The sequence below is a fragment of the Mustela lutreola genome, chromosome 17, assembly GCF_030435805.1.
Source record: "Mustela lutreola isolate mMusLut2 chromosome 17, mMusLut2.pri, whole genome shotgun sequence".
Classification (NCBI taxonomy): domain Eukaryota; kingdom Metazoa; phylum Chordata; class Mammalia; order Carnivora; family Mustelidae; genus Mustela; species Mustela lutreola.
This window is the reverse complement of record NC_081306.1, coordinates 9282729-9307038: the sequence shown is the minus strand read 5'-3', so window position 1 is coordinate 9307038 and position 24310 is coordinate 9282729. Positions and strand designations below refer to the sequence as shown.

The window sequence follows — 24310 nt, the reverse complement described above, 5'->3', positions numbered from 1 at the left end:
AGCCCCCCTGGATCTGCTAACTGAAGTCAGCTGACTGAGCAAAGCCTACAAGAGACCATCAGAAGAACTGCCTGGTCAATCCACAGGATTGTGAGAAATAATAAATGATCCTTCTGTTAAGCCACTACATTTTGGGATGATTTGTTAGGCAGCCATATCTAGCTGATACACTTTTCATTTCTGTCTACCCTCCTGTCCCACATCCTTGCATGGGTCTATAAATTTGCCTACACCTCTGGATAAGACGTTAAATCCTCCACCGTCCTTCCTGATACCAGTTTGGAGACTTGAACCCAGTTGCTCCCTCCTGTAGCCCCTCCCAGCTCCCAGCTCCCACCACGGTCCTCTATTCTGATCATCTCCAGTCCTGTATGATTTGAGAACCTGTCTGTTATCGTTTGCTAGGGCTGCCATAACAAAGTACCGGAGACTGAGGGGCTTAAACAGCAAGAATTTATCTTCTCATCATTCTGGAGGCTGGAAGTCCAAGATCAAGGTGCCAGCAAGGCTGGTTTCTCCTTGGCTTGCCAGTGGCCACCTTCTCATTGTGTCCTCGTGTGGCCTTTCTCTGTGTATGCACACCGCTGGTGTCTCTCTCTCTTCTTATAAGGACACCAGGCTTATTGGATTAGCGATCTACCCCTATAGCCTCATTTTAACATAATCACCTCTTCAAAGACCCTGCGAGTTACATTCTGTTGTAAAAGACTGTAAACACAGTTACTTTCTGAATACTGGGAGTTAGGGCTTCAACATATGAATTTTGTGGGGGACACAATTCAGTCCCTAATACTGTCCATCAGCCCCACTCACCTGCAAGCTCCTTAAGGAAGGTGGAATTCATGTCTGGTCAGAGAAACTCTCATGCTTTTTATAAAGGAGTACAGGTATAATGGGTGGAATCTGACATGCATGGTTTATTTTTTTAAGATGTTTTAAGATTGATTTATTTATTTGATTGATTGATTTGAGAGAGAGAGCACAAGCAGAGGAAGAGCGAGAGACTGAAGGTGATACCTCAAAGGCTGGAGTTGAGGAAACCTGATTCTGAGAGCCAGCTCTGAAGGCAGGTGACCCTGACCTTCTTTCCTGGCACTCCTGCTCCTTAACTGTAGGAACCTGGGCAAGTCACCTGCCTCTCAGAGCCCCAATTTCCTCATTAATCTGATGAGGATTCTAAACAGACCTGCCCCATATGGCTCTTCTGAGCCCCACACCAGCTTCTTGATATGGAGCAGGTGGCTCTGGAAACAGAGCCCATCCTGCCTCCACTGCTTACCAGCTGTGTGACCTTGGGCAAGTTATTTGCCTCTCTGAGCCTGCTTCCTGTTCTATAAGAAGGGCGTAATGGGGGGCACCTGGGTGGCTCAGGTCAGTCATGATCCAGGGGTCCTGGGATCAAGCCCTATGTTGGGCTCCCCGCTCAGTGGGGAGCCTGCTCCCTTCTCCCTCCTTCTCTGCCACTCCCCCTGCTTGTGCACTCACACACTCTGTCAAGTAAATGCACACACACAAAAAGAAAACATATGGTACCTAATTTCTAGAAATTGTCACAAGGATTCGATGAGTTAGTTCACCGTCTGACTGATGTCTGGCACATTGTGAGGGTTCAATCAATATCATAATTATTAGTCGCTCTGGGGACAGCTCTGGCTGCAAGTTGAAATGGTCCCTCACCCCCTGGGTGGCTCAGTCATTGGGTGTCTGACTTCGGCTCAGGTCATGATCCCAGGTTCCTTCACTGGGCTCCCCGCTCAGCAGGAAGCCTGCTTCCCCCTCTCCCACTCCCCTTGCTTGTGTTCCTGCTCTTATGTCTGTCAAGTAAATAAATAAAATCTTTAAAAAAAAAAGAAAAGAAAAAGAAACGGTCCTTCACAGAGGCCTTGATCAGGGGAAAGTCCCAGCTCCAGGCCAAGCCCTTGCCAAAGAGGCTGATGTCAGAATTTGCTGGGACTCCCTATCCTGCCATTGTCCCCAACACCCCAGCTCCAAGGCAGGAGATGATATCATGGGAACTGATGTTTCTTTCCTGAAGGGATGGGGGGGGGGGGCAGCAGGGGGTATGGGAGGAGGGGCACTTGCTAGTGCAGCTCTTCTCTCCCACTCCTTCTCTGTGGGGGGAAGCTTGGCCCTGAAGATCTCCACCTCTTTCTCATAGGATTCTGCATTATTTGAACTTTTTATTTTATTTATTTTTATTACATCTATGGCCTGTAGAAAGCTATTTTTATTTTGAAGAATGAATCCAAGGCCAGTGTCCACCCTTCTAGACAGATTCCCAGGGTCAGTTTCTGATTGATCTGGGTCACTCGCATCTTGGCCTGGCTCTCTGAGAAAATAATTGAACAGAACCAGGAAACTTCTGTGGTTCCTTCAACTGCAGACCACTCTGAGTTTACAGTGGAAGTAGGAACACGAGCTACCTCCTAGGCCCAAATGAGTCATAGCCTGAAAAGTAGTTAGCACACCGTGGGCACCTTATAAATGGCACCTTTATTATTTTTTACAAGTGTCTCTCATGTTCTGTGCCTAAACCATGCATGCTTTATTTTATTTTTTTAAGGTTTTATTTATTTATTTGTCAGAGAGAGACAGAAAGAGCATAAGGGGCAGGGGGCAGCAGGCAGAGCAGTCAGAGAAGCAGGTTCCCCACTGAGCAGGAAGCCCTACACAGCATTCGATCCCAGGACCCTGGGGTCATGACCCAGCTGAAGGCAGACGCTCAACCGACTGAGTCACTGAGGAGTCCTTACATGCTTTACTTTAGGGAAGGTTTCCATTTTATAGATAAGAAAAGGGGGACCGAAAGGGATGTTCCCATTTGATAGATAAGGAAACTGAGGCTCAGAGAGAGAAAGGGACTTTACTCAAAGTTCTGAAGTCAAAGCACATTGTGTTTTCTGTGATGTCACTTCATTTGGCCACCTTGCCTCATCTGCCCCTACCCAGAGCAATACTCCTTGTAGCTCATTCTCTCTTACCGTGCTCAGAGCTCTGTGTCCCTACCTGCACATAGGAATCATCAGAGGAGCTTTTAAAAATCCTCAGTTCCCCAGCTGCAGGCTGATTAATGACATCAGAGTCTCTGCGGCGGACCAGTCCCTTGGGAGCGGGATGGCGTGTTAATCCTGGGGTATTTACCAACACTACCCCGTGATTCTCGTGTGCAGCTAACATTGAGAACAGGTGTTTCAGAGGGATTTGTGGGGTTGTCTTTACTTTCTTAAAAGAAGGGTTAAACTATAGACACTTGGGTCTCTGTTGTAAAATTTTTTAAAAAGGGTCAAAATAGGGGGTGACTAGCTGTCCAGTTGGCTCAGGGCTGAGGAAGACTCCTGAGACACGAGATTTTCAGCGCTGAACTTGGAAAACCCTGGACAAACCGAGACATGCTGGTCACCTTGGCCACAGCCAGGTCCTCCGGTCAGCAAGACCCAAATGACTCCAGGTGCCAGGCCGGCATCTAAATGTGTGAAGGAGCTAGTGGAAGGTGACAGAAGGTGATGTTAGAGAGCGGACAGAAGAGAGCATGTCCTGCCGGCGCCTTCACATTTCACTGATACAGACATACAAAACAGTGCTGCGTTGGCAAACCAGACCCACAAGTGTGGGCCTCTTTGTGTGCAGACAGACTTTGCACAACAGAAGGAAGGCAGGAGGGCTTTCTGGCCTCAGGACACCTCGTGCAAAAGCAAGAAGTCACTGGAACCAATTACTGTGGTCAGCGGAGAAGGATCAGGCTTCATGCAAGTGCTCATGCAAGTGTTCATGCAAGTACATATGTGTGATTACATACGTGGGCGTGGACAGTGTGTAGGCCTGGAGTACGTGTGTGTGTGTGTGTGTGTGTGTGTGTGTATCTGTCCGTGCATATGTGCTAACATGCATGCACGTGTATGCGACCTTGCTTGAGGACTTGGTGTCTGCAGGAGGATGTACAGATGTGACGGTGTCACTGTATAAGGATGTGAACTGCGGATGTGGATGTGACGGATATTTGTGTAATGTATGACAGACAGTGCATGCCTGGGTATATTTGTGTGATTGAGTGTATACGACGTTGTGTGTGTCCCTAGCTGGGTGTTGCTGGGCAAGTTAATGAACCATTCTGTGCCTCCATCTCCCTATGGCCAAAATGAAAAGAAGTACTTACTCTGGTGGATCAAAGGTGGCTGCAAATACTTTACCGGTCCAGCCACAGATAGGTGGGGTCCATTGTCACTTCGCCTTGAACCTGGTCTGGAATTGTGATCTGTTCTGACCAAAGGAATCAGGGCCTCTACATTTGCAAATGTATAATGCTGCCTCTTGGAACCCCGTGGCCGAGCTCTAAGATGCTAGAGGGAGAAAATAAGGCCATGTGGAGGGAAACCAAGGCATGCTGTGGGCCGCCAGTGCCCACTGAGCTCACAGCCCACGGCAGCACCTGCGGCCGGATATGGGAGCAAGCCCTCCTGGAAAGGCCTGTGGTTCTAGCTGATATCACAAGGAGCTGAACTGCAGTAGAGCTCAGTTAGCACACAAAAGCATAACATATAATAATGGTGGTGGCTGTTTCTAAGCCATTAAGTTTTAGGGTGATTAGCTATGCAGCAGTCATACTTTGCAGTTTTGAAGCACTTAGAACAGGAGTTGGCAAACTACCCACATAAAGGGCCAGGTAGTAAATATTTCAGATTTTGCAGGCCATGTAGATGCTGTGGCAATTAGTCAACTCCGATGAGTGGTGTCAAAGCAGCCACAGATAATGCACTCATGAATTCGCATGGCTGTGTTCCAATAAAACTTTATTTACACGGGTTAGTTATGGCAGGCTGGTTTGGGCCCGCCAGCAATCAGCAATCATTTGTCTGTACCTAGAAGACTGCCTGGGATACAGTGAGTGCTTCAAGTATTAGCCACGAGTGTATGTGTTAGAGTTTGAGAGTAGGTATGTCTGCGCACGTATGTGTGTACACACACGTCTGCATGGAAAGCGTGTGTCAGAATGAGTGTAAATGTGTCTATACGTAGAATCAGTTTAATCTTTCTGTAAGGCTCTAATCGGCTAACATTTCGATGCAGCTACCTCAGGCCTTCCTGCTTCTGTTCTGGGGAGAAAGGAAAGCATGGTACAAAGCCAAGAGGAGAAAGAGCTAGTATGTCCCTATCGTTTTCATCTGGGTTAAGTCTGGAAGGAAGCCATCATCTGTCAGTGGCTGGGCTACTGTAGGGCCGGCAACCCACGCCTTCCCGTCTGCTGAAAGGAGAAGTCGGTCCTCTGGGGAGAGGGGGAGGGGACAGTGTAAAAATGAAAAAGGAACGCAGGAGCTTTCAAGGAGGGGCTTGGCAAGTGGGGAGAAAGCTATCCCCCCCTCCTATGGTGGGTGGCTTTTCCAGGCAACTTGTAAACATCTGCCTGGTGGTTTCATTTTGACCTCCCACTGTGGGCCTCATGAGGGGTGACTTCCTGCATGACTAACCTCCTTGGCTCCGGTTTGCAAGAGCCAGAAATGAGTGTGTGTTGTAGCCAAGAAGATGTGGATTCAAATCCCTGTTTGTACTTACTGTGTGGGGTATGTGGCCTCCTTTTGCTGAGCCTCAGTGTCCTCACCGGTAAAGTGGGGTTGGATAGTAGTTGTACTACCTCCTAGGACTGGTGCAGTGGTCAAGTAGGGATGGCATGTGTCAAGTATTTGGCACAGAGCTCTGCACTTAGTAAGTGCTCTGCAAGGTGGCTCCCGAAGACAGACCATCACGGTTAGGGTGCCAGGCTTCAAAATTTTGGAGAAGCCTCCTCTAATTCCCTGGGTTGCCGTAAAGTCCCTTCTGATCTACAGAGTCATAGAAACCTCCTTCCCGCCAAGCATTCACCTCCGATAGTTACTCACCCCTAACTGGCATCCTTTTGGGTCCAGCGTCTGTATCATCCAGCAGACTGAAAGCTGCAGGCAAAAATAAGATGGAGGCTGTTTTGCTAACCACTCTGTCCCCAGGGCCAGCACCAGTCCTGGCACATAGTTGACACTCAGTGATTCTTTACTGAATGAGCCAATGGAGATGGAGCACTTCATAACTGGGGGCCTGGGAGAGGGCGTCTTCTCCCCGTCTAGAACAAACACGGCCTATGAGGGGCTTGCAATGAGATCTTCCCAAATAGGCTTACGACAGGAGCCCTTTTCCATGTCCTGTTGCATGAGTAAGTTCAGCTCAGCTTCTCTGCAGCCACAAAGAATCCCAACATTTCAGTTCGAGAGGCTAACATCACAAAGGTTTATTTTTCCTTCATGCAAAGGCCAGCATGTGAGCCTCCCGAGCTCTTCGTAGTGACTCAGTTCCATCTTGTGATGCCACCATGTTCATGTGTGACCTTTAGCGCCTCTGCAGGACCATGAGAAAGTCCCTTGTGCTCCCTCCTGGTTGCTGGGACCGGTCAGCTGACCCTGCTTGATTGCAGTGGGGCGGGAAATACGGGGTTACTCATCAAGCAGGAGTGTCTCTGTCGCACCTGGGAAGGGCTCAGACTCCTCTGCTGGACTCAAGGGTCTATGTTTAATGACAGGACAGCCAAATGCATTTGGAATCCTTGGAAAATGAAGATCCTTACTAAATAGACTGCTTTGGGAAATTGGGTATTTATCAGAGGAAAAATAATCAATCATCACAAGTCCTCTGCTTAAAACAGAGAGGAACGTTTTCAGCCTGCAGTTTCTGGTCACGTAAGACTCCGAGGGCACCCCCACCTCCAAACGCCACCCCATTTTTCTCCAGGGTTGAAATATGTCTTCATGGTTTTATTTTGATGAGGATCAACAGTCATCAGAGGCTTAGCTCCTAATTCGGGGAGACCGATGATTAAATAAACCATGAAGATAAAAATCTTTTGATAAGGTCTTTAAAAGCTTTTAGTTTGAGTCTGGCACGCAGTAGGACTCCTTATTTCCCCCATCTGCCCCCCTCCCCCAGCTTTATTGGCAGGTGCCTTGATGGACTTTAATGTTTCTTAAGTGCAAGCTCAAAGTCACTGCATCAAAGGTGGTAGTGGGGGGAGGAGGGAGACTGAGACAAAGTGTGGGCAAAACCATTGAATATTCATGAAAAGAGCCAGCATTTTGTAAAGACAGGCTGCATATGACCTGTGTTCTCCCCAGGCTAGAAGACAAAAAGAACAAGGTCGGTGTGCCTCTGAAGCAAGAAGCTTTTCTCTCTTTCTTTCTTTTTTTTTTTTTTTTTCCTGAGAAGTTTCAGGATGACTCTGGTGCCTTTTATAAATTAATTTTTTTTTCTGTTTCCATCTCCTTGGGTTTGGAGAAAAGGGGAACTGCCAGTGGGATTAAATCCTATGCCTGTGTCGTGATTTTTTGCCCTGTATCTCAGCTGAAGAATTCCATCCCAGACTCCTCTAGTTTCACCTTCATCACCGCCCTTAAGCTGTCTGTCTCTGCCTCAAAGCATACCTCCCACATACCAGCTGGTGTTTCCAGGTTCTCTGACCTAAGGGCCATCTCACCGAAGGCCCCATGGTTCATGACCCCGGCTGCATTCTACAATCTTCCAGGGAGCTGCGGAAAACACCCATACCTGGACTGCATTCCCTGAGTTTCTGACTTCACTGGGCCAGGGTGGAGTTCTAAGCAGGGACATTTTTTTCTGAGATAGAGAGAGAGAGAGAGAGAGAGAGAAAATGAGAGATAAAATGCAAGGGGTGGGGTTTGGGGAACAGAGAGAATCACAGGCAGGCGCCAAGCCTGACATAGGCTCGATCTCACAACCCTGAGATCATGACCTGAGCTGAAATCAAGAGTCTGACACTTAATGGACTGAGCCACCCAGGCACCCCACTGAGTGTGGATAATTCTACAAAGCCCCTCATGGATTGTTATAGAGCCAGGATTGAGAACCACCAGCTTGAGCTTTCCACCTAGGACTCAAGCAATGAAAATGAAATTTCATTTGAGAAATGACATAGAGGGAAGCCTGGGTGGCTCAGTCGGTTAAGTCGCTGCCTTCGGCTGGGATCAGGGTCCCGGGGAGCTGGAATCGAGTCCTGCATCAGGCTCCTTGCTCAACGGGGAGCCTGCTTCTCTCTCTGCCTCTGCCTGCCACTCTGCCTTCTTGTGCACTCGCTCTCACTCCCTCTCTCTCTGATAAATAAATAAATAAATAAAATATTTTAAAAAGAGAGAGAGAGAGAAATGACGTAGAGAGAAAGTATATAAGAAAATGACATAATTCAGGGGGGCCTGGGTGGCTCAGTGGGTTAAGCCTCTGTCCTCGGCTCAGGTCATGATCCCAGGGTCCTCGGATGAAGCCCTGCATCGGGCTCTCTGCTCAGCAGGGAGCCTGCTTCCTCCTCTCTGTCTGCCTGCCTCTCTGCCTACTTGTGATCTCTGTCAAATAAATTTTTAAAAAATCTTTAAGAAAATCACATAATTCAGAAGAAAGGGATAATGGGGTTGGTGGATCCTTTCCCTGGATGTCCTCCCTCCTCGGAACAAATATTCAAAACTGGGGCTCCCTCACAGGCCTGAAGGAGAGGAAGCTTGGTGGTGGGGAGGTGCTGGGCAGAGTGCCTGACGGTGACATTCACCCCACTTAAGAAATGGATTCACCTTGGGGCACCTGGGTGGCTTAGTGGGTTGGGCATTTGACTCTTGATATCAGCTTGGGGAATGATCTCAGGGTCATGGGATTGAGCCCCGCCTGGGGCTCCGCTTGGAGTCTGCTTGTTCCTCTCCCTCCCCTATGGCCTCTCCTCCTCAAATAAATAAATAAATAAATGAAATCCTTAAAAAAAAAAAAAAAAAGGTTAAAAGAAACGGATTCATCTTCCTAGTGTTTCAAAGACGCTGGAACACTACTTCAAGACCACAGCTAAAATTTGGATAGCAATTCTCCATTTCGCATGTATTCGTCTTGGATGCTCCCAACAAACCTATAAAAGGTGGGATTATCCCTACCCCCTGCCATTTTGCAAATGAGGAAATAAAGGCCCCGAGGAGTTAACGGACCTGCCTAAAAGATTACGGCCACTGAATGGGACTTCCGTTCTCATATTTATTGAGCATTTACTATATTCAAGGGCTCAGACAATCATATTAGATTGTCTGAGACTTAACCAATCAATCAGTATGGAATGTCTTATGTCTTAGACTTAATAAATCATATTAGTATGGAATTATATATTCTCTACTTTAAGATTTTATGTATTTGAGAGAGAGGGCCGGAGTGCGGGGAGGAATAGAGGGAGAAGCAGGCTCCCCACTGAGCTAGGAGCGGGAGGTGGGGCTCATCCCAGGCCCCGGACATCACGACCTGAGCAAAAGGCTGAGCTTCACCGACGCAGTCACCCAGGCGCCCTTAATGACTTCTTTGACACCCTCTTCTGCTCTTTGTTGTTAGCATTTCTCTGGCAGAATCTTACTTACCCACTGACATCTACTCTTCTTCCTATTTGGCTCAGCGCCGCTCCATGCCCGGCACCAGGCTTTCTTTCCCAGCATCCCTTGCAGCCAGGAGTGGTCACGTGACACCATCCTGGCCAATGAGATGGAAGGAGAAATCGGCCGCGTTGCCTAATCTGTTCTCTCTTCTCCTGGCCCGACGCGAAGCCCGCAACTGCAGTAGCAAGTGTGGGCTCCTGAGATGACACGTAGGACTGGAGGAGCAGAAAGAGGCCTGGGTCCCTGATGCATCCCCGAGCTGCTAGCTGTCCACGTCCAGGCTCCCGCAGATGCAGAAAAATCAGCCGCTATTTGTTTAAGTCACTATAGGTTAGGTTTTTGCAAATTGTGGCCAAATTTTTTTTTTTAATTCTATTTATTTAGGGGCACCTGGGTGGCTCAGTGGGTTAGAGCCTCTGCCTTCGGCTCAGGTCATGATCCTGGGATCCTGGGATCAAGCCTCACATCAGGCTCTCTGCTCGGCCTGCCTCTCTGCCTACTTGTGATCTCTGTCAAATGAATAAATAAAAATCTTTAATAAAAAAATTCTATTTAGGGGCACCTGGGTGGCTCAGTGGGTTAAGCCGCTGCCTTCGGCTCAGGTCATGATCTCAGGGTCCTGGGATCAAGTCCTGCATCAGGCTCTCTGCTCAGCAGGGAGCCTGCTTCCTCCTCTCTCTCTCTGCCTGCCTCTCTGTCTACTTGTGATTTCTCTCTGTCAGATAAATAAATAAAATCTTTTAAAAAAAAATTCTATTTATTTATTTGGCAGACAGAGATCACAAGCAGGCAGAGGGGGGGGGGCGGGAAGCAGACTCCCTGCTGAGCAGAGAGCCGGATATGGGGCTCTATCCCAAGACCCTGAGATCATGACCTGAGTGGAAAGCAGGAGCTCAACCCACTGAAGCACCCAGGCACCCTGTGGCCAAATGTATTCTCAAAGGATACAGTTTCCTACATGCCCTTCAATGCTGGTCTTCACTTTCTTTACACCGCCCGGCTGCTCAGGGGCCCAGGAGGGCATCCCACTGCCGCTGAAGCTTGGCCACTGTGGGCACGTGGCATCAGTGTCCCCATTGTATTACCTTGGAGACCTGGGGCGTGTTGTCACCTGAATCGGCACTTTGGTTTTCCCGGCCTCTGCTTGTTTTTAGAAGATAAGGGCAAGTGCGAGAACACGGTCAAACAACAGTGTACACACACGGCACAAAGATGGGGCCGTTGGCCCAATTCAGCACCCAAAGGAAGGCCGACACCCCGCTGTGGCAACTTGTGAGGGAAATCTGGATTCCTGTGGGCAAGGTGGTTTGGGGTGTCAGTCAAGCACTCAGATCTAAGTCTGGCCATTTCCAAAGTCAAATGTCCCGAAGTCCAGGACAGCCTGTGTGTAACCCTGTGGCATCCCATGGATGCCAGATTGGTCTTTTAAGCTTCCAAATCAGTTAAGCTATCACTGAGCCACCAACTACCACTAACTCTGTGGCTTAAAACAATGTCTATCATGTCTCAGAGGCTATGGGCCTGCTAAGTGCTTCTGCTAATCTGGGCCAAGTGTGACTGGCTTTGGCCAAGCTCACGCAGGCGTTTCAGTCCGTTTGTTGTCAGGTCGGTGTGGGATGGCTTCGTTCCCATGTCTCACAGGTGGCTGGCTATCCGCTTTGGGGACAGGGCTGATGCGGCCATGCGGTCCCTCATCCTCCCCCAGGGTAGTTAGTCACACGGTGGCAGAAGGCTTGTAAGAGGTCAGTCAGAGGCAGACAAGGCCTCTTGAGTCCCACCTTCTACTGACTAAAGAAAGTCACAGAGTCATGTCCATATCCGGGGTAGGCGAGAAGCCTCCTCTTCCTGATGGGGGAGACCGCAGAGGCATCAGGGCAGGAAGAGGAGGACAGGGGCCATTTTTGTCATTAGTCCACCATCGTACCCAGAGTGAGAGAGAGCCTTTCCTTGAGCAGACTGCTGTGGACATCAAGGAAAGAGATGAACAAAATTGGAGTAGCTAGAGAGATGGTTGTGTGGACAAAAGGGAAACCACCCTGTAGCGGAAACGGAATGAGCCACACAAGGAACCGAGGAAGAGGTTGGAGACGTGGACTAAACGAAACCTCCATTCCAATAATTACTTCTACACTGACTGCCAATTCTGGTGCTTGGAACATGGAACACAATCTCACTAAATCCTCGCTCACTCCTACGAGGGAGGTTCTACTATGAACCCCACCTTCTAGATGAGGGAATCAAGGTTGCGAGAGGATTAGGTAATTGGCAGAGAGACGCGCGGATGAGAGACATGGCACGCAAGACTTGAAGACACATCTCTTGGCGTCAAAGCATTGGCCCTAGCCAGGACTCTATTCTGTCTTTAGGGCAACTTGTTTCTCTGTCCCCAGCTTAGGCCGCCTGCCCAGGCCTGGACTGCTGCAGCATCTGAAGACTTCCCAGTCTGATTACTTCCAGCCGTTTTTTTTTTCTTTCTTTTTTTTTTTTTTTTTTTTTCTATAAAGGGCCAGAGAGTAAATATTTGCAGGACTGTATTAGTTATTCAGCTTTGCCAGGGTGAGCTGACTTGAGCCAGGGATAGTCTATAAATGCATGGGCATGGCTGTAAAAATTTTATTTATAAATATAAATACACTGCCAACCCTTGCTTAATCCATTCCCCTCTACCTTGCGGCCAGAGTGAGCCAAACTCAAAGGCGACCCTGCTGCCATTTCTTGCCTAGAGTGGTTCACCAGTATTTCCGGGGACCATCCCAAACCTTTATCAGGGTGTCTAGCCCTGTGATCGAAGTGTGGCCCCCAGGGCCAGCAGCATCACCATCACGTGGAGCTTGGTAGGAAAGCAGAATCTCCAGTGGTTTGCACAGTCCCGTTGGAGAAGCTCTGGCTTCAAGACCCCTTTCCTCCCTCCTCAACCTCATTCTTTGCCGCTGGAGCCTCCTCCCTCCCGCCCGCCCCCACTTTCCAGCCAAACTGAAATGCTCCGTTCATTTCTGTCCTTGATACCTTGCTCTCCTGCCCAGCTCCCTACACTTAGCGAATTCCTACCAGCCTCTAGATCTCAGCGTAGATGTCGCTTCTTCCAAGCAGCCCTCCCTGAAATTCCCAAACCCTGTGAGATGCCCCTCTTCTGTGTTTCCACAGCCCTTCCTCACCACACTGCATGGCAACAACGGAACTGCCTCTCACAGGGAGTTTGCGAGCTCCTGAGAGGGAGACCCCGTCCGTTTGGGTCACTTCTGCATGTGTCCTCAACACCGGGGACAATACCCAGTCACCAGCTACTTGTTGGAAACTGAGTAAGACACACCCACCGCCTCTGCCCCGTGAACTCCTGCTTCATCAGCCTGTGGCTGCAGGTTCTCTTAACTTCCACCTGGCTCCAAGACTTCGAGGAGTCCTGCATCGTCTCCAAGATTCCATCTTTCACTAAGCCCCGTGGTTTTTCACTATTAGCAAATGTTTACCATTTGGGGAGCGCCCGAGGGCCTGAGAGATTTCTGAGCAGAATTCTTGAGCAATAAATGAGCCACAGGCCAAGACTTGAATTGTGTTACAGGGTGTGTGTTGGGGGGGGGGGGGAAGCCAGGCAGAAGGTTCTAGGCAAGGAAAAAGACTTGAAGGCAGGACCCTGGGCTGCAAACCTACAGGGCTGTGAATTAACATCCTTGCCTGTCTGCGTGCAGTGCCAACTGTATACAATTATTCTAGCATTGCTGAGTGAGAAAGACTCCCAGGCACCCAGATGCTGAAAGCGAGTGAGCCTGTGTAAGGAATCATAAGCCAGGGCTGCCTTTCAGAAAGAGGAGAGCCCTCCCCAAATCTGACATTCAGTCTAGAGTTTTCTACAAGTTCCTTTATTAACAAAGCAAAGTATAAAAGAACAAGCCCGCCCCCCCCAAAAAAACCTCAAAAGATTAAAAGTGCAAATTTACTCCAACCTGAAACAGAAAAACAAAAGGAGGCCTCAACTGTTTGGGCCACAGAAGTGGGGTGTGACCTAAAATTCCTTTTAATCACACAACTGTAGCAGCGGGATCATATTTGATTGATTAACCCTTTGGTCTCTGTTATTGGAACCAACCATATACTATGACTGCAGCCAACAGACTACATTCATAATACACAGTTGGGGTCAGAATACACATTTAAAATAACAATAAAATAAGAGGAATGTTTTAAAGTCAAGTCACTGAATCAAGGCACAATTTTTTTTTAAAGCAAAAGGTGCTAAAAATCTTCCTGAATATCGGATACTTCAAAAACCAGAGTATGTATAGTTTTTTTAAGGCTATTCTCTCTATATAGATGATTGCATATTATCTTCACCCTCTCCCAACTTATACTTGCTAAATTCCCATCAAATCATGTGCTATGTAGGCATAAAAGAAAACAAACAGTAGTGTCTAAGTAACAGACGTGTGTTTAAAAAAAAAAAAATTAACAAACACCAAGATGATAACACTGAACCTTTTTCCCCTCTCAAGGATCTCTGGAAATTAGTAAGGTTCATTTCCCTCATTACTGGGGAAGGAGGTAATAGCCTTCCTCCATGTGGGTAGTTAAATCTTCTTCCCCACCACCCACCCACATTTTACAGAAAGAGTGACTTATTCCAGGAGGTTAAAAGAGATGCTCTGGAAGCATGCATGTTAGGCTCACCCCTTCCGAATGCCAGGATGTCAGTTTTGGTGGGAGCCAACAGTGTTCTTGGTGGTAGGAATGGTAACAAGCCTAAGAAGGTTGGCCTGAAGACCCAGCCTTAGTTTTCTGGGGTCCAAGACCATCCACCATCACTGCTAAGCCACAGACTGGCATACTACTAAAATAAATGATTAATTTTAAAAAGAAGAACAAAATACAAATAAAAAAGAAACAAGTTATTCTGCAATCCTTCCTGATTACTCATCTGTGAACTCTGAGGCAGAGCAGAGGAGTTTAGCCTCCACTCACCAGGAAGGAAATGCCAAGAACTGACCCCCAGTGGTTTGCTTGGAGGCGGTGTAGCTGGACAAGAACAGCTCCGGGATGGAGGGTCCTTCTGGGAATTTTGAGTTAAGTGTTATCTGTGGCCTTGTTAATTTTTTTTTTTTTTTTTTTTTTGGTTTGTTTCTACAATAAAGCTTAGCTCTGAGAAAGAAGGACTTGGAATATCACACCCCCAACTATGTATAACAACAACATCTCCAGAACAATAAATATAACCTTATACATACTTGGAGGGTTCAGCAGGGGTCGCAAACTGGTGGCCCCAGACTTAAGCAAATGTTCTGTTTGGCCCACGTGGTGTTTAGGACAATTCAAAATGATTTTGTTTCAAATTGAGAAAGTCTCCCTTTAAAAAAATTCCTGATTTCTCGCCCCTCCTTACCTTTTTCCCAGCACAGAGCTGACCAATGGCTGCCATGCTTAAGGGGGGCACAGTCCCCACCCTCCACCCACCCACCCCTTCCCATACTGATCTCCCTGCCTGGCTTCTGCAGGCTGCTGAGTTTGCGACCCCTGGTTTGAAATAGCACATACCTAAAAAGGTGTTTCCTACCCAAACCTCTTACACCCTCATGTGATTCCCCCCCCCCCCCCGGGGTTCCCTTTCTCTCCATCTCTTCCTTTGGTTCCCTCTTAAGGCCTCCCTCCTGAATTCTTCAGATTTCTCTTGGTTCTCTTGCTTCCGGTCTTTCTTATAGCTTCTTCCACTCCTCTTGCCAAAAAAAAAAAAAATCTCTATTTCTCAGCCCACAACCATGAGCCTTGCAGGATAGCTCCCAAGACAGGTCAGTGGGAGTTACTGAAGGGTATCTTTTGGAAAAATGGCTGAGTCGTCCTCCCCAAAACTTTTCTTCAGGCACTGGCTGGACAGTTAATCTTTTCTTCTTCTTCTTCTTCTTCTTCTTCTTTTTTTTTTTTTTTACTATGAGCAATATTGAGGCTTCTTGTGTAAGAATCTTTGCGTACGTGAATCTCTAGTACCAAGTATACACCAAAAATGTGCACATTTCAGATCAAGGAAATGACGGAGCCCTGATAAAAGACAGAGATGAGCTTAATTTAAGTGCCTCGGGCAACCATCACACCTGGCTAAAATGTTGTATTATTTCATTTGTACACAGTACATGTTTGGGATCACTAAATATTGATCAAAATTGATCGAAATCTCTAGGTTTTGGTTGCCATGTACAGAGAACTATCACTCAGCATGGCACTTAAATAAAACATTAATATTTTAACAATTCACAAACACAATGCCCCATTAATTAAAAAATAATAATAAAATTTAAAACTCTTGAGGATGGATGAGGCTTTGGGTAATTAGCCTTAAAATAAAAATACTAAAACACTACAAGAACAAAATGTTACCAGATTTAAACTTCAAAAGACTAGTTAAGATTTAAAAAAAAAAAAAAAAAAAAAGGAACCTATCAACTCAACTAGAGACATTTGGAAAGTTCCGCTTTTAAAGCTTTATCATCCCTCCAACAGCTTTGCTATTCCCCACTTCAGTAGACTTAATGACTACAGGGGGAATTGGAGCCAATATGGAGACAATATAAATATATATATATATAGACAGAGAGATCTACTTACTCTTTGCATCTGTTTTAAAAAGTAATTTTAAGAAACATTACTCAGTTTATATCTTTGCAGGAAGCTGGTAGACTGATCCGTTTGCTAAACTCAGTACCTTATAACCTAACACTGACCTTAAAAGCTGGGAATGACCTTTGCGATATAAAGAGGAACTGTCCCCAGAACAACCTCAAAGAGAAGGCAGGACATTTGCAACTGTTTCTCTTCCAGTCCAAGGTTGCAAAAGATCTCAGGCTCTGCAGCTCCCGAGAGGATTCCCTGCAAATCATTTATTCACAAGGATTTCCTGCCATGGCCAAGTAGGTCCCCTAAAGAAAGTTTAAAGAATTCCCTCAAAATAACTCAGAAGTTAAAACAATGGCCCTATTCAGGTGGCTATTTCTGTCTTCCAAGTTTTACCTTTAAGAGTCTAAGGAAATACATGTCTCTATTAAAAAAAATTTCAAAGTCCCAAAGTCTAACACTGGGTGGGACTGGCTGCATTTTCTATTAGGCAAGCAGATGATGGACTATTCTGAACCTAAACTAAACCTAAAGTGAGTTGGGGATATTTATGTGCAAAGGGAAAAAAAAAAAAAAAAAAAAGACTGCTGGCAGGCGGCGTGGCCCCCTCCCCTCCTCCCTAGCTCTCTTCTGCTGACTGCTGGTGGGTGGTCAGGGAGCACAGAGCCCAAGATACTGAATTCTATAGGAAATGCTTTACAAGACCTGGGTCCAGTCAACCGCTCCTCCAAGTCGGCATTAGGACCACTTAAAGGCCACCAGGGAGGGAAACGTGGTAACCACTAACCATAACTGAGCACTGACCAAGAGAGCTAACTACACTCAAGGCACTAAGACAGACATTTGCGCATTATCTCGTGAAACTCAGAGACTCCCATGCAGAGGAGTTTGTTCAAAAGGCTTCAAACAACAACAAAATGTTTCTGTCTCCAGCCAGCAGCATGTCTGGTGAGTCACCTGGATAGGCAAAGACTGAAATGTATCTTTCTCAAAACCCCATGTGTTTTACCTGCGCACCAGTGTGGTCCTAAACATGGATCTTTTGCTACTTTGCACCGTGCCTGGCTCACGGTGGGCTCTCCATGAATGGGTGTGGACTGGTACATAGTCCAGGGTAGGCCTGTAGGGATGTTAGGCAAAACTGCTTTTTAAGACTGCACATTTCTTACTAATAAATGTAACTGGCCTCCCTTTCTGATGCAACACTTGGCAGTGGCAATTACCACAAAATGAAAGGACTGATCAAAATAAAGTGCTATTTGCTCTGGAAGTTTCTCTAACCAACTCTTGACTGCCTCTCAACCCATATGACTTAATTCTTTGCAATCCTGTCAAACACCCGTGATGGTACCACTTAAAATAACACATCAGTATTAATTTGAGTAGTGGAAACAGTGTTCCTCAGAACATTAGCCCCTAGAATAGAACTTCAATTCCAGTTGTAGATAAAGATTTACACTTTTTAAAAGACAATCAGGAACCCAGGACAGAGCAAGTAGTTACAGCAAAACAAAAAACAAAAAAACAACAACAACAAAAAACACATTAGCTTCTTTAAATTTGGGAGCGAGGGCACTTTCTCTGCAGCTAGTTCTTACTTCCTTCATGGGGCTTTCCTAAAAGCTGGATTCTTCTGCAGAATCATTCCACACAAACCAACATTTGAACCAACCCTTAGCTGCTGGTGTTGGAGGCCTTTCTGTAGCTCGCTCAGAATACGTTGGTGGGAGTGAACAAGATGCCATAGCTATACTGGATTGTGGGGCCGGGGGGACATATAAGCCACCAAATGTCACTCTCCCAATTTTCCAACACCTCTGGCACCTCATTTCCTTGCATGAAACCGGCTTCATTGCCATCCCCACCCCATGCGGTGGAAGAAGCTTTAGGAGCATTAGGCCAGGTGGGGAACACTATCAAGGTTTATGGTTGATCTTCAGGAAATCCCTGTGCCCGCTGACTCCGGGGTGGGGGACACCTGTCAAGGTAGCGAGGACCTCCGTAGACCCGGAGCAGCTGGGGCAGCCTTCGCCAGGTGGACAGCAACCTCGATGCGGCAAGTTCCCGGGCTTGCCTGTCGAATGCAGCCAGGAGGTCAACAGGGGCGGCCTCACGCAGTACCTTGGGCAGGGGGCCCACCTCGGCAGCTGCCCCACCAGGGCCCAGGACGCAGTGGAAAAGCGTCTGGCGTCGCAGCAGGCAGTCCCTAAGGAACTGCACTAATTCTTCCAACCGATCGCACAGGTGTGCCTCATCCCAGCCTTGAGCAGGAACCCCCTCACGCAGCAGCACCGCCAGCAGCGCTGTCTTGAGCATATATGAGGACAGGATGCGTCCCCACTGGGCTGTGGCCGCTGGGTCCAGCCCGCGGGCGCCCAGGTCTCGCAGAGCTTTAAGTAACTGTAGGCACTTGAGGTAGCAGGCACCTGGAGGGGCCCGTTCCTGCACCCAGCACAGCAGCTTCTGCTCCTGCCGAGCTGTGTTCACACCCCACAGTGCATCCGTGCGCAGGCCTCCCGGGAGCTCTGACGGGGGCCCGACGGGTGAGGGGGATGGTGGTGGTGCCACGAGGAAAACGCCATCACCCAGATGTACAGCGGGGATGAGACGCACTGCCATGGACAGGCGGCAGCAGCCATAGTCGGTGCGGCAGGGCAGGATGTGCAGGGTGGGAGGCTGTTCCAGGCCGCCCGGGGTCAGGCTGACCCGACAACGCCCCTCCAGACTGTAGCGCACGGTAGCCAGGGAGCGCTGCAGGTGCGCCTGGAACCAGCGCAGCACCAGCGGGGCAGAGAGGTGACGCCGCCCGAGCACGTCCACGCAGAAGCCGTCGGCGAAGGGTTTGCAGTCCCGGAGCCAGTGGCTCCCGGAGGCCCCCGGCGGAGCCTTGAGGGCGCACACGAAGCAGCCGTGGAAGGCTGGGGCCAGCGCGGGCTCAGGGCCCAGGCTCCTGGGCTCCAGCGCCACCAGCGGCGGGAGACGCAGGGGCACCAGCACGTCGAAGCCGTCGGGCCGCCGGATTTTATGCTGCTCGTAGGCGCTGCCCACCTGGATGAAGTCCCCACGGAAGGCCAAGGCCAGCGCCCCGCCGGGGATGGGACCAGGGGATCCCCGGGCGCGGCCAGCCCGCACCAGCTCGCCCACGATTCGGCTCACGTGCGCCTTGCTGTGGCCCAGCACGTGCGGGGACAGGCGCAACTCGTGCTCGTAGTAACTCTCCAGCAAGATGCCAAGACTCGGCTCTGGGAAGTGTCCAGCAGAGAAGGTGGAGTGGCTCCCCAGGCGAGGAGACCCTGGGAGGAAGCGCTGCCGAACTGCGTGGCGACAGCGCAGGAGGATGTAGCCGAGGAAGAGCAGGACGGCTACCTTAAGCAGCGGGAAGCCGCCGTCCGTGCCGTCGCGGGGCTCGGCCCGGGCGCCCCCGCTTCCCCGGAGGACATGGTAGAGGCACACGAGGGCAGTGCAGAGGCCGGTCACCAGGGGCCAGAAGACGCGCAGATTGAGGGTGTAGTGCACCGACATACCGGGCGCCCGGGACCGCGGCGGCCTTGCAGTCCAGGGCGCGAGCCCCGGCGGCGCCCCCGGCCCAGCATGCGGGCAGCGCCCGAGCAGCCCCGCGGTCCGGGTCTCCTTCGCCTCCGCGGCGGCTCCCCCCTCGCAGGGCCGGGGGAAGGCGCTCTCCAGCTCGACCCCCTCTCCCAGCTCAAGTTTTCCTTCCAGCTGCGGCCCGCCCTGCACTCGCGGGCCCCGGGCCGCGCCCTGCGCCGGCTGCACGCCTGGTCCCGCCCGGCGGCTCTCCCCGCCCGGCGCCCCGGCTCGCTGCCGGCGGCCAGCTTCTGACCCGGCCGGGCTTGCCTCCTACCCTGGGCGGCACTCCCGGGCTCCCTCTCGGCGCTCGTTCTCGCTCTCCTCCGCGCTTGTTCCCGTTACTCGGCCCCGGGAGTTCCCTCTTGCGAGGGGAGAAGAGTCCGCGCCAGCTAGCGGGGAGGAAATGCCGAAGTCTGGAGCCGTGCGCGGAGCCGGCGGGTGGCGCGGCCCCCTCCCCGGCCTCCGCCTTAAAGCGACGCGGGGCGGCGGGAGGGACTTCAGGACGCGCCTGGAACTGGCTTCTCGCGGGCCACCGCCCCTCCCTTCTCCCCAAAGGCAGAACCGGGAAGGCCCGGATTCCGGGGCGGTGGCCTCGGCCTGGGAGCCTCTGGAGTGGTGCTCACATAAAGTTACACGGGGAAGTTGAAAAGCCGAGAGAAGGGCTCACACCCAGCGTGTCCCTCCCCGCCCCCAGCCAAGCAAGTCGTGGCGCTGGTGGCGTGGCAGGCTCTGGCACGGAAGTGGCCGCTGCCACGGGGCTGCCGTCCCTTATTCAAACCACTGTTTACTGAGCACCTACTACGTGCCAGGCCATAGGCCAGGAGCTGGGGAAACAGTAGTGGGCAAGATGACCCGAGGTTTCTGCTCTTCGAAAAGCTTACAGCCTTTCTTAAAAAGGAAACCAAAAGAGAAAGGATTCTGTAGCAGAAAAAACCGTGAAAGAAAAAAAAAAAAAAAGAGAAGGCGGGGGGCTGCCCCATGGAAGCCCGAGGCTCACGGTGCGCTGAACCAGGGGGAGCCAGCCTTGGGGATAACAATTGCAGCTTTTACAGAGGACTTACTGTGTGCCAGTACTGTGCTAATCACCTTACACATACCCACTCCTCTTGTCAATCCTCTGAAATGTACACTATTATTTCCCCATTTTTCAGATGAGGAAATGGGCAGAGCCGGATTGGGGGACTTACCCAGGGTCACACAGCTTTAGCAGAGCTGTGTCTTGAATACAGACATCTAGATCCAGAGAAGCCAGGGGGCAGGACCCCGGGAGGGGTGCCAGAGAGTCCCCCACTCACCGCTGAGAATTTGTGTCCTTTGTCAGGACCTGCACTGGGACCTCAGTCCTCGGGAAGCTTTGGTTCATTTCATAACATGGAGCACTGCCTGAAATAATCTGGACTTGATCAGTCAAACTGGATTTATTGAAATAATTATCTTTACTTATTTATGCTCATTGCACCTTCCCACCCCATCCCCCAAAAGAAAACATTTAAGGAGAGCAAAGGTGAATGCATTAAAAATGTCAGAACTCAGCTGACCTCTGGGACTCAGGACGCACAGGGTGGCTGCGGACTTAAGCATCGGGATGACTCCCAGGAAATCCTGGGCTGAGCCTCTTGGAGCTAAGGAGACCGGCTTTCAGCCCATGGTCTACTAGTCCAGGTTCTTCTAGACTAGAACCTACTAGTCCAGGTTCTACAGCTCATGGTCTACTAGTCCAGGTTCTTCTGATGCAAGTCATAGAAACACAGCTAAAAAAATAACTTACTGTGTCACATTAACTGAGACGCTCAGGGAAGCCTGCTTTGGTACAGTTGGATACAGGTACTGTCCTTCCTTCTTTTTTTTTTTTTTTTTAAAGATTTTTTTAATTTATTTGACAGACAGCGATCACAAGTAGGCAGAGAGGCAGGCAGAGAGAGAGGAGGAAGCAGGCTCCCTGCTGAGCAGAGAGCCTGATGCAGGGCTCGAGTCCAGGACCCTGGGATCACAACCTGAGCCAAAGGCAGAGGCTTTAACCCACTGAGCCACCCAGGTGCCCCTCTCTTTCCTTCTTAACTCTGTTAGAAGAGTTAAGCAGCCCCTGGCTGCTCTAGCCTTATCTCCTATTAACCTCTGTGGCGAGGAAAAGAGAGCTGTGCTTGCCTGAAAATTGTAGCAAATGCCATTCCTAGAGAGAGTCTTGAGAAATATGCTAAAAGTGACCAAGATCAGGGTACCTGGCTAACTCAGTTGGTAGAGCATGTGACTCTTGATCTTGGAATTCTGAGTTTGAGCCCCATATTGGGGATAGAATTTACTTTAAAAAAAATTTTTTTTTTAAATAAATAGATGGGCTCCGTGCTCAGTGGGGAGTCTGCTTCTCCCTCTCTCTCTGCCCCTCCTCCTCCGCTCCTGCTCTTTCTCTCAAATAAATAAATAAATAAAATCTTACCAAAAAATAAAATAGGAATGTTTCGGTGGCTAGGTCTTTTAAGCATCTTCCTTCGGCTCAGGTCGTGATCCCAGGGTCCTAGAATTGAGTCCAACAGCTGGGCTCCTTTTTCAGTGGGGAGCCTGCTTGTGCTTGGGCTGTCTCTCTCTCTCTCTGGCAAATAATTTTTTTTAATATAAACAAACAAACAAACAGTGGTCAAGTTAGAGAACACACTGATAAACCTGGCCTGGACTGAGTTGTGTCCCCTCAAAATTCATATATTGAAACCCTAACCCCTAATGTGACTATCTGGAAACAGCTTTTCCAGGTTCATTAAAGATAAATGGTTATAAGGATGGGCCCTAACACAGCAAGACTGGTGTCATTATAAGAAGAGGAAGGGTTCTATGGGTGACTCAGTGGATCGAGCCCTGACTCTTGGGTTTGCTCAGATCATGATCTCACAGGTCCTGCGACGGCACCCCAAGTAGGTCTCTGTGCTCAGTGGGGAGTCTGCTTGGAGATTCTCTCCCTCTGCCCCTCCCCCTGCATGTTCACTCTCTCTCTCTTTTTCTCTCTCTCAAATTAATCTTTCAAAAAAAAAAAAGAAGAAGAAGAAGAAGAAGAAAAGGAAAAGACACAGAGGCCTCTCCCCATACATATAAACACACACCAAGGAAAGACCTTGTGTTGGCCAGGGACAGACATCTATTGTCCAGGGAGAGAGTGCACCAGAAACCAGACCCTCTGCACCTTGACCTTGGGCTCTCCAGCCTCCACAACTATGGGAAAATAATTTTCTGTTGCTTAAAGCCATTCGGTCTGTGGTACATGGAGCCCCAGCTGACTAACACAGTTGAAGTTGGGGGAGCCCTGCCCAAACCAGGGGGACTATGGGAGGGGTATCCCTCCTAGAAAGTCACAGCTGGCATGCTAGAAGAGGGGGGAATGTTTTGGCATGCAAAAACAACAGGTGGCCACCATTCGGGATAAATCTCTTAATCTCACTTTGCTTCAATCTCCCCTATAATCTCTGGAGGAGAGTGGGGAATTTAATAGAGTAACATGTTCTCCCTAGTGGAAATGGTGGCGTGCCGTCTTCAGCCATATAACGTAGGGCAACTCTCGATCACAGGAGAGCAAACATTTTGTATAAAAGGCCAGAGAATAAATATTTCAGGCCCTACAGTCTTTGCTCTGACTACTTGGGTCTGCTATTATAAACCCAAAGCAACTGCATTCATTTCCTGGGGCTGCCGTAACAAAGAACCACGGGGACAGGGCGGTAGGTGGTGGGGGATGAGCTGTTTAAAACAACAGACATGTATTCCCTCACAGTTCTTGAAGGCAACAGGGCTGTGCTCCCTCAGAAGGCTTAAGGGGAGGATCCTTCCTTGCCTGGTCCAGCTTGTGGTGGCCCCAGGCCTTCTTTGGCTTGTGGCCAGATCACGATGCTCTAACCCCTGCCTCTCTCTTGCCATAGGCTTCTCCTCTGTGTCTGTACCCTTTTCTGTCTCTTGGAAGGACACTTGTCACTGGATGCAATCCTGGTGATCTCATCTGGAGATCCTTAATTACCTCCGCAAGGATTCCCTTCCCCAATAAGCTCACATTCATAGGTTCCAAGGACAGGGACTTATCTCTTTGGGGGAGGGGACTTATTGGAAGAGCCTCAGTTTTCCTTCTTACGTGTCTCCTTTGCTACTCACGCTGCAAACCCCACTTCTGGCACTTCTGGCCATCAAACACAAGGAGCTTATCCCCCCCACAACAAACAATTCTCTGTCATACCAGCTGGGTGTCCTACAATTTACCTTGATTGTGACACACTATCTCCCTGGAGATGGTATCAGATCCCACAGGTTAAGAGCTCAGTCCCACCAGACTGCCCCCCACACACACACCTCAGACACCAATCACAAGTAGTAGGTCTCCCCAAATGACCCACTATTCTGTCCAACTTGGGTGCACATTGGAGGTTCCTATAACCCCCTCCTCAAGTTTGATTAGTTTGCTAAAATAGCTCACAGAACTCAGGGGGGCATGTCTCCCAGTTTATTAGAGGACACGATAAATGTACTTCCATCCGTATGGAGTTGGGATGCCCCCCTTTTTTTTACAGGGGGGCATGTCACCCTCCTAATATATGGATGTGTTCACCAGCTTGGAAGCTCCCCAAGCCTGGTACTATTGAGAATTTACGGAGGCTTTCTCACGTGGGCATGATTAATTATTAAGATTTTATTTATTTAACAGAGAGAGCGCGCGCACAAGCAGGGGAGTGGCAGGCAGA

The 24310-nt window shown here is 49.3% G+C and overlaps 1 protein-coding gene across 1 annotated transcript; it reads right to left on the bottom strand.

Annotated features, from left to right (window-relative positions):
- Window positions 1-13394: 13394 nt before the first annotated feature.
- On the bottom strand, window positions 13395-20280 carry ITPRIPL2 (ITPRIP like 2). Its single transcript, XM_059154744.1, has one exon. The coding sequence runs from the start codon at window positions 19533-19535 to the stop codon at window positions 17937-17939; it is 1599 nt and encodes a 532-aa protein (XP_059010727.1). The 5' UTR covers window positions 19536-20280; the 3' UTR covers window positions 13395-17936.
- Between the last annotated feature and the right edge of the window lie 4030 nt (window positions 20281-24310).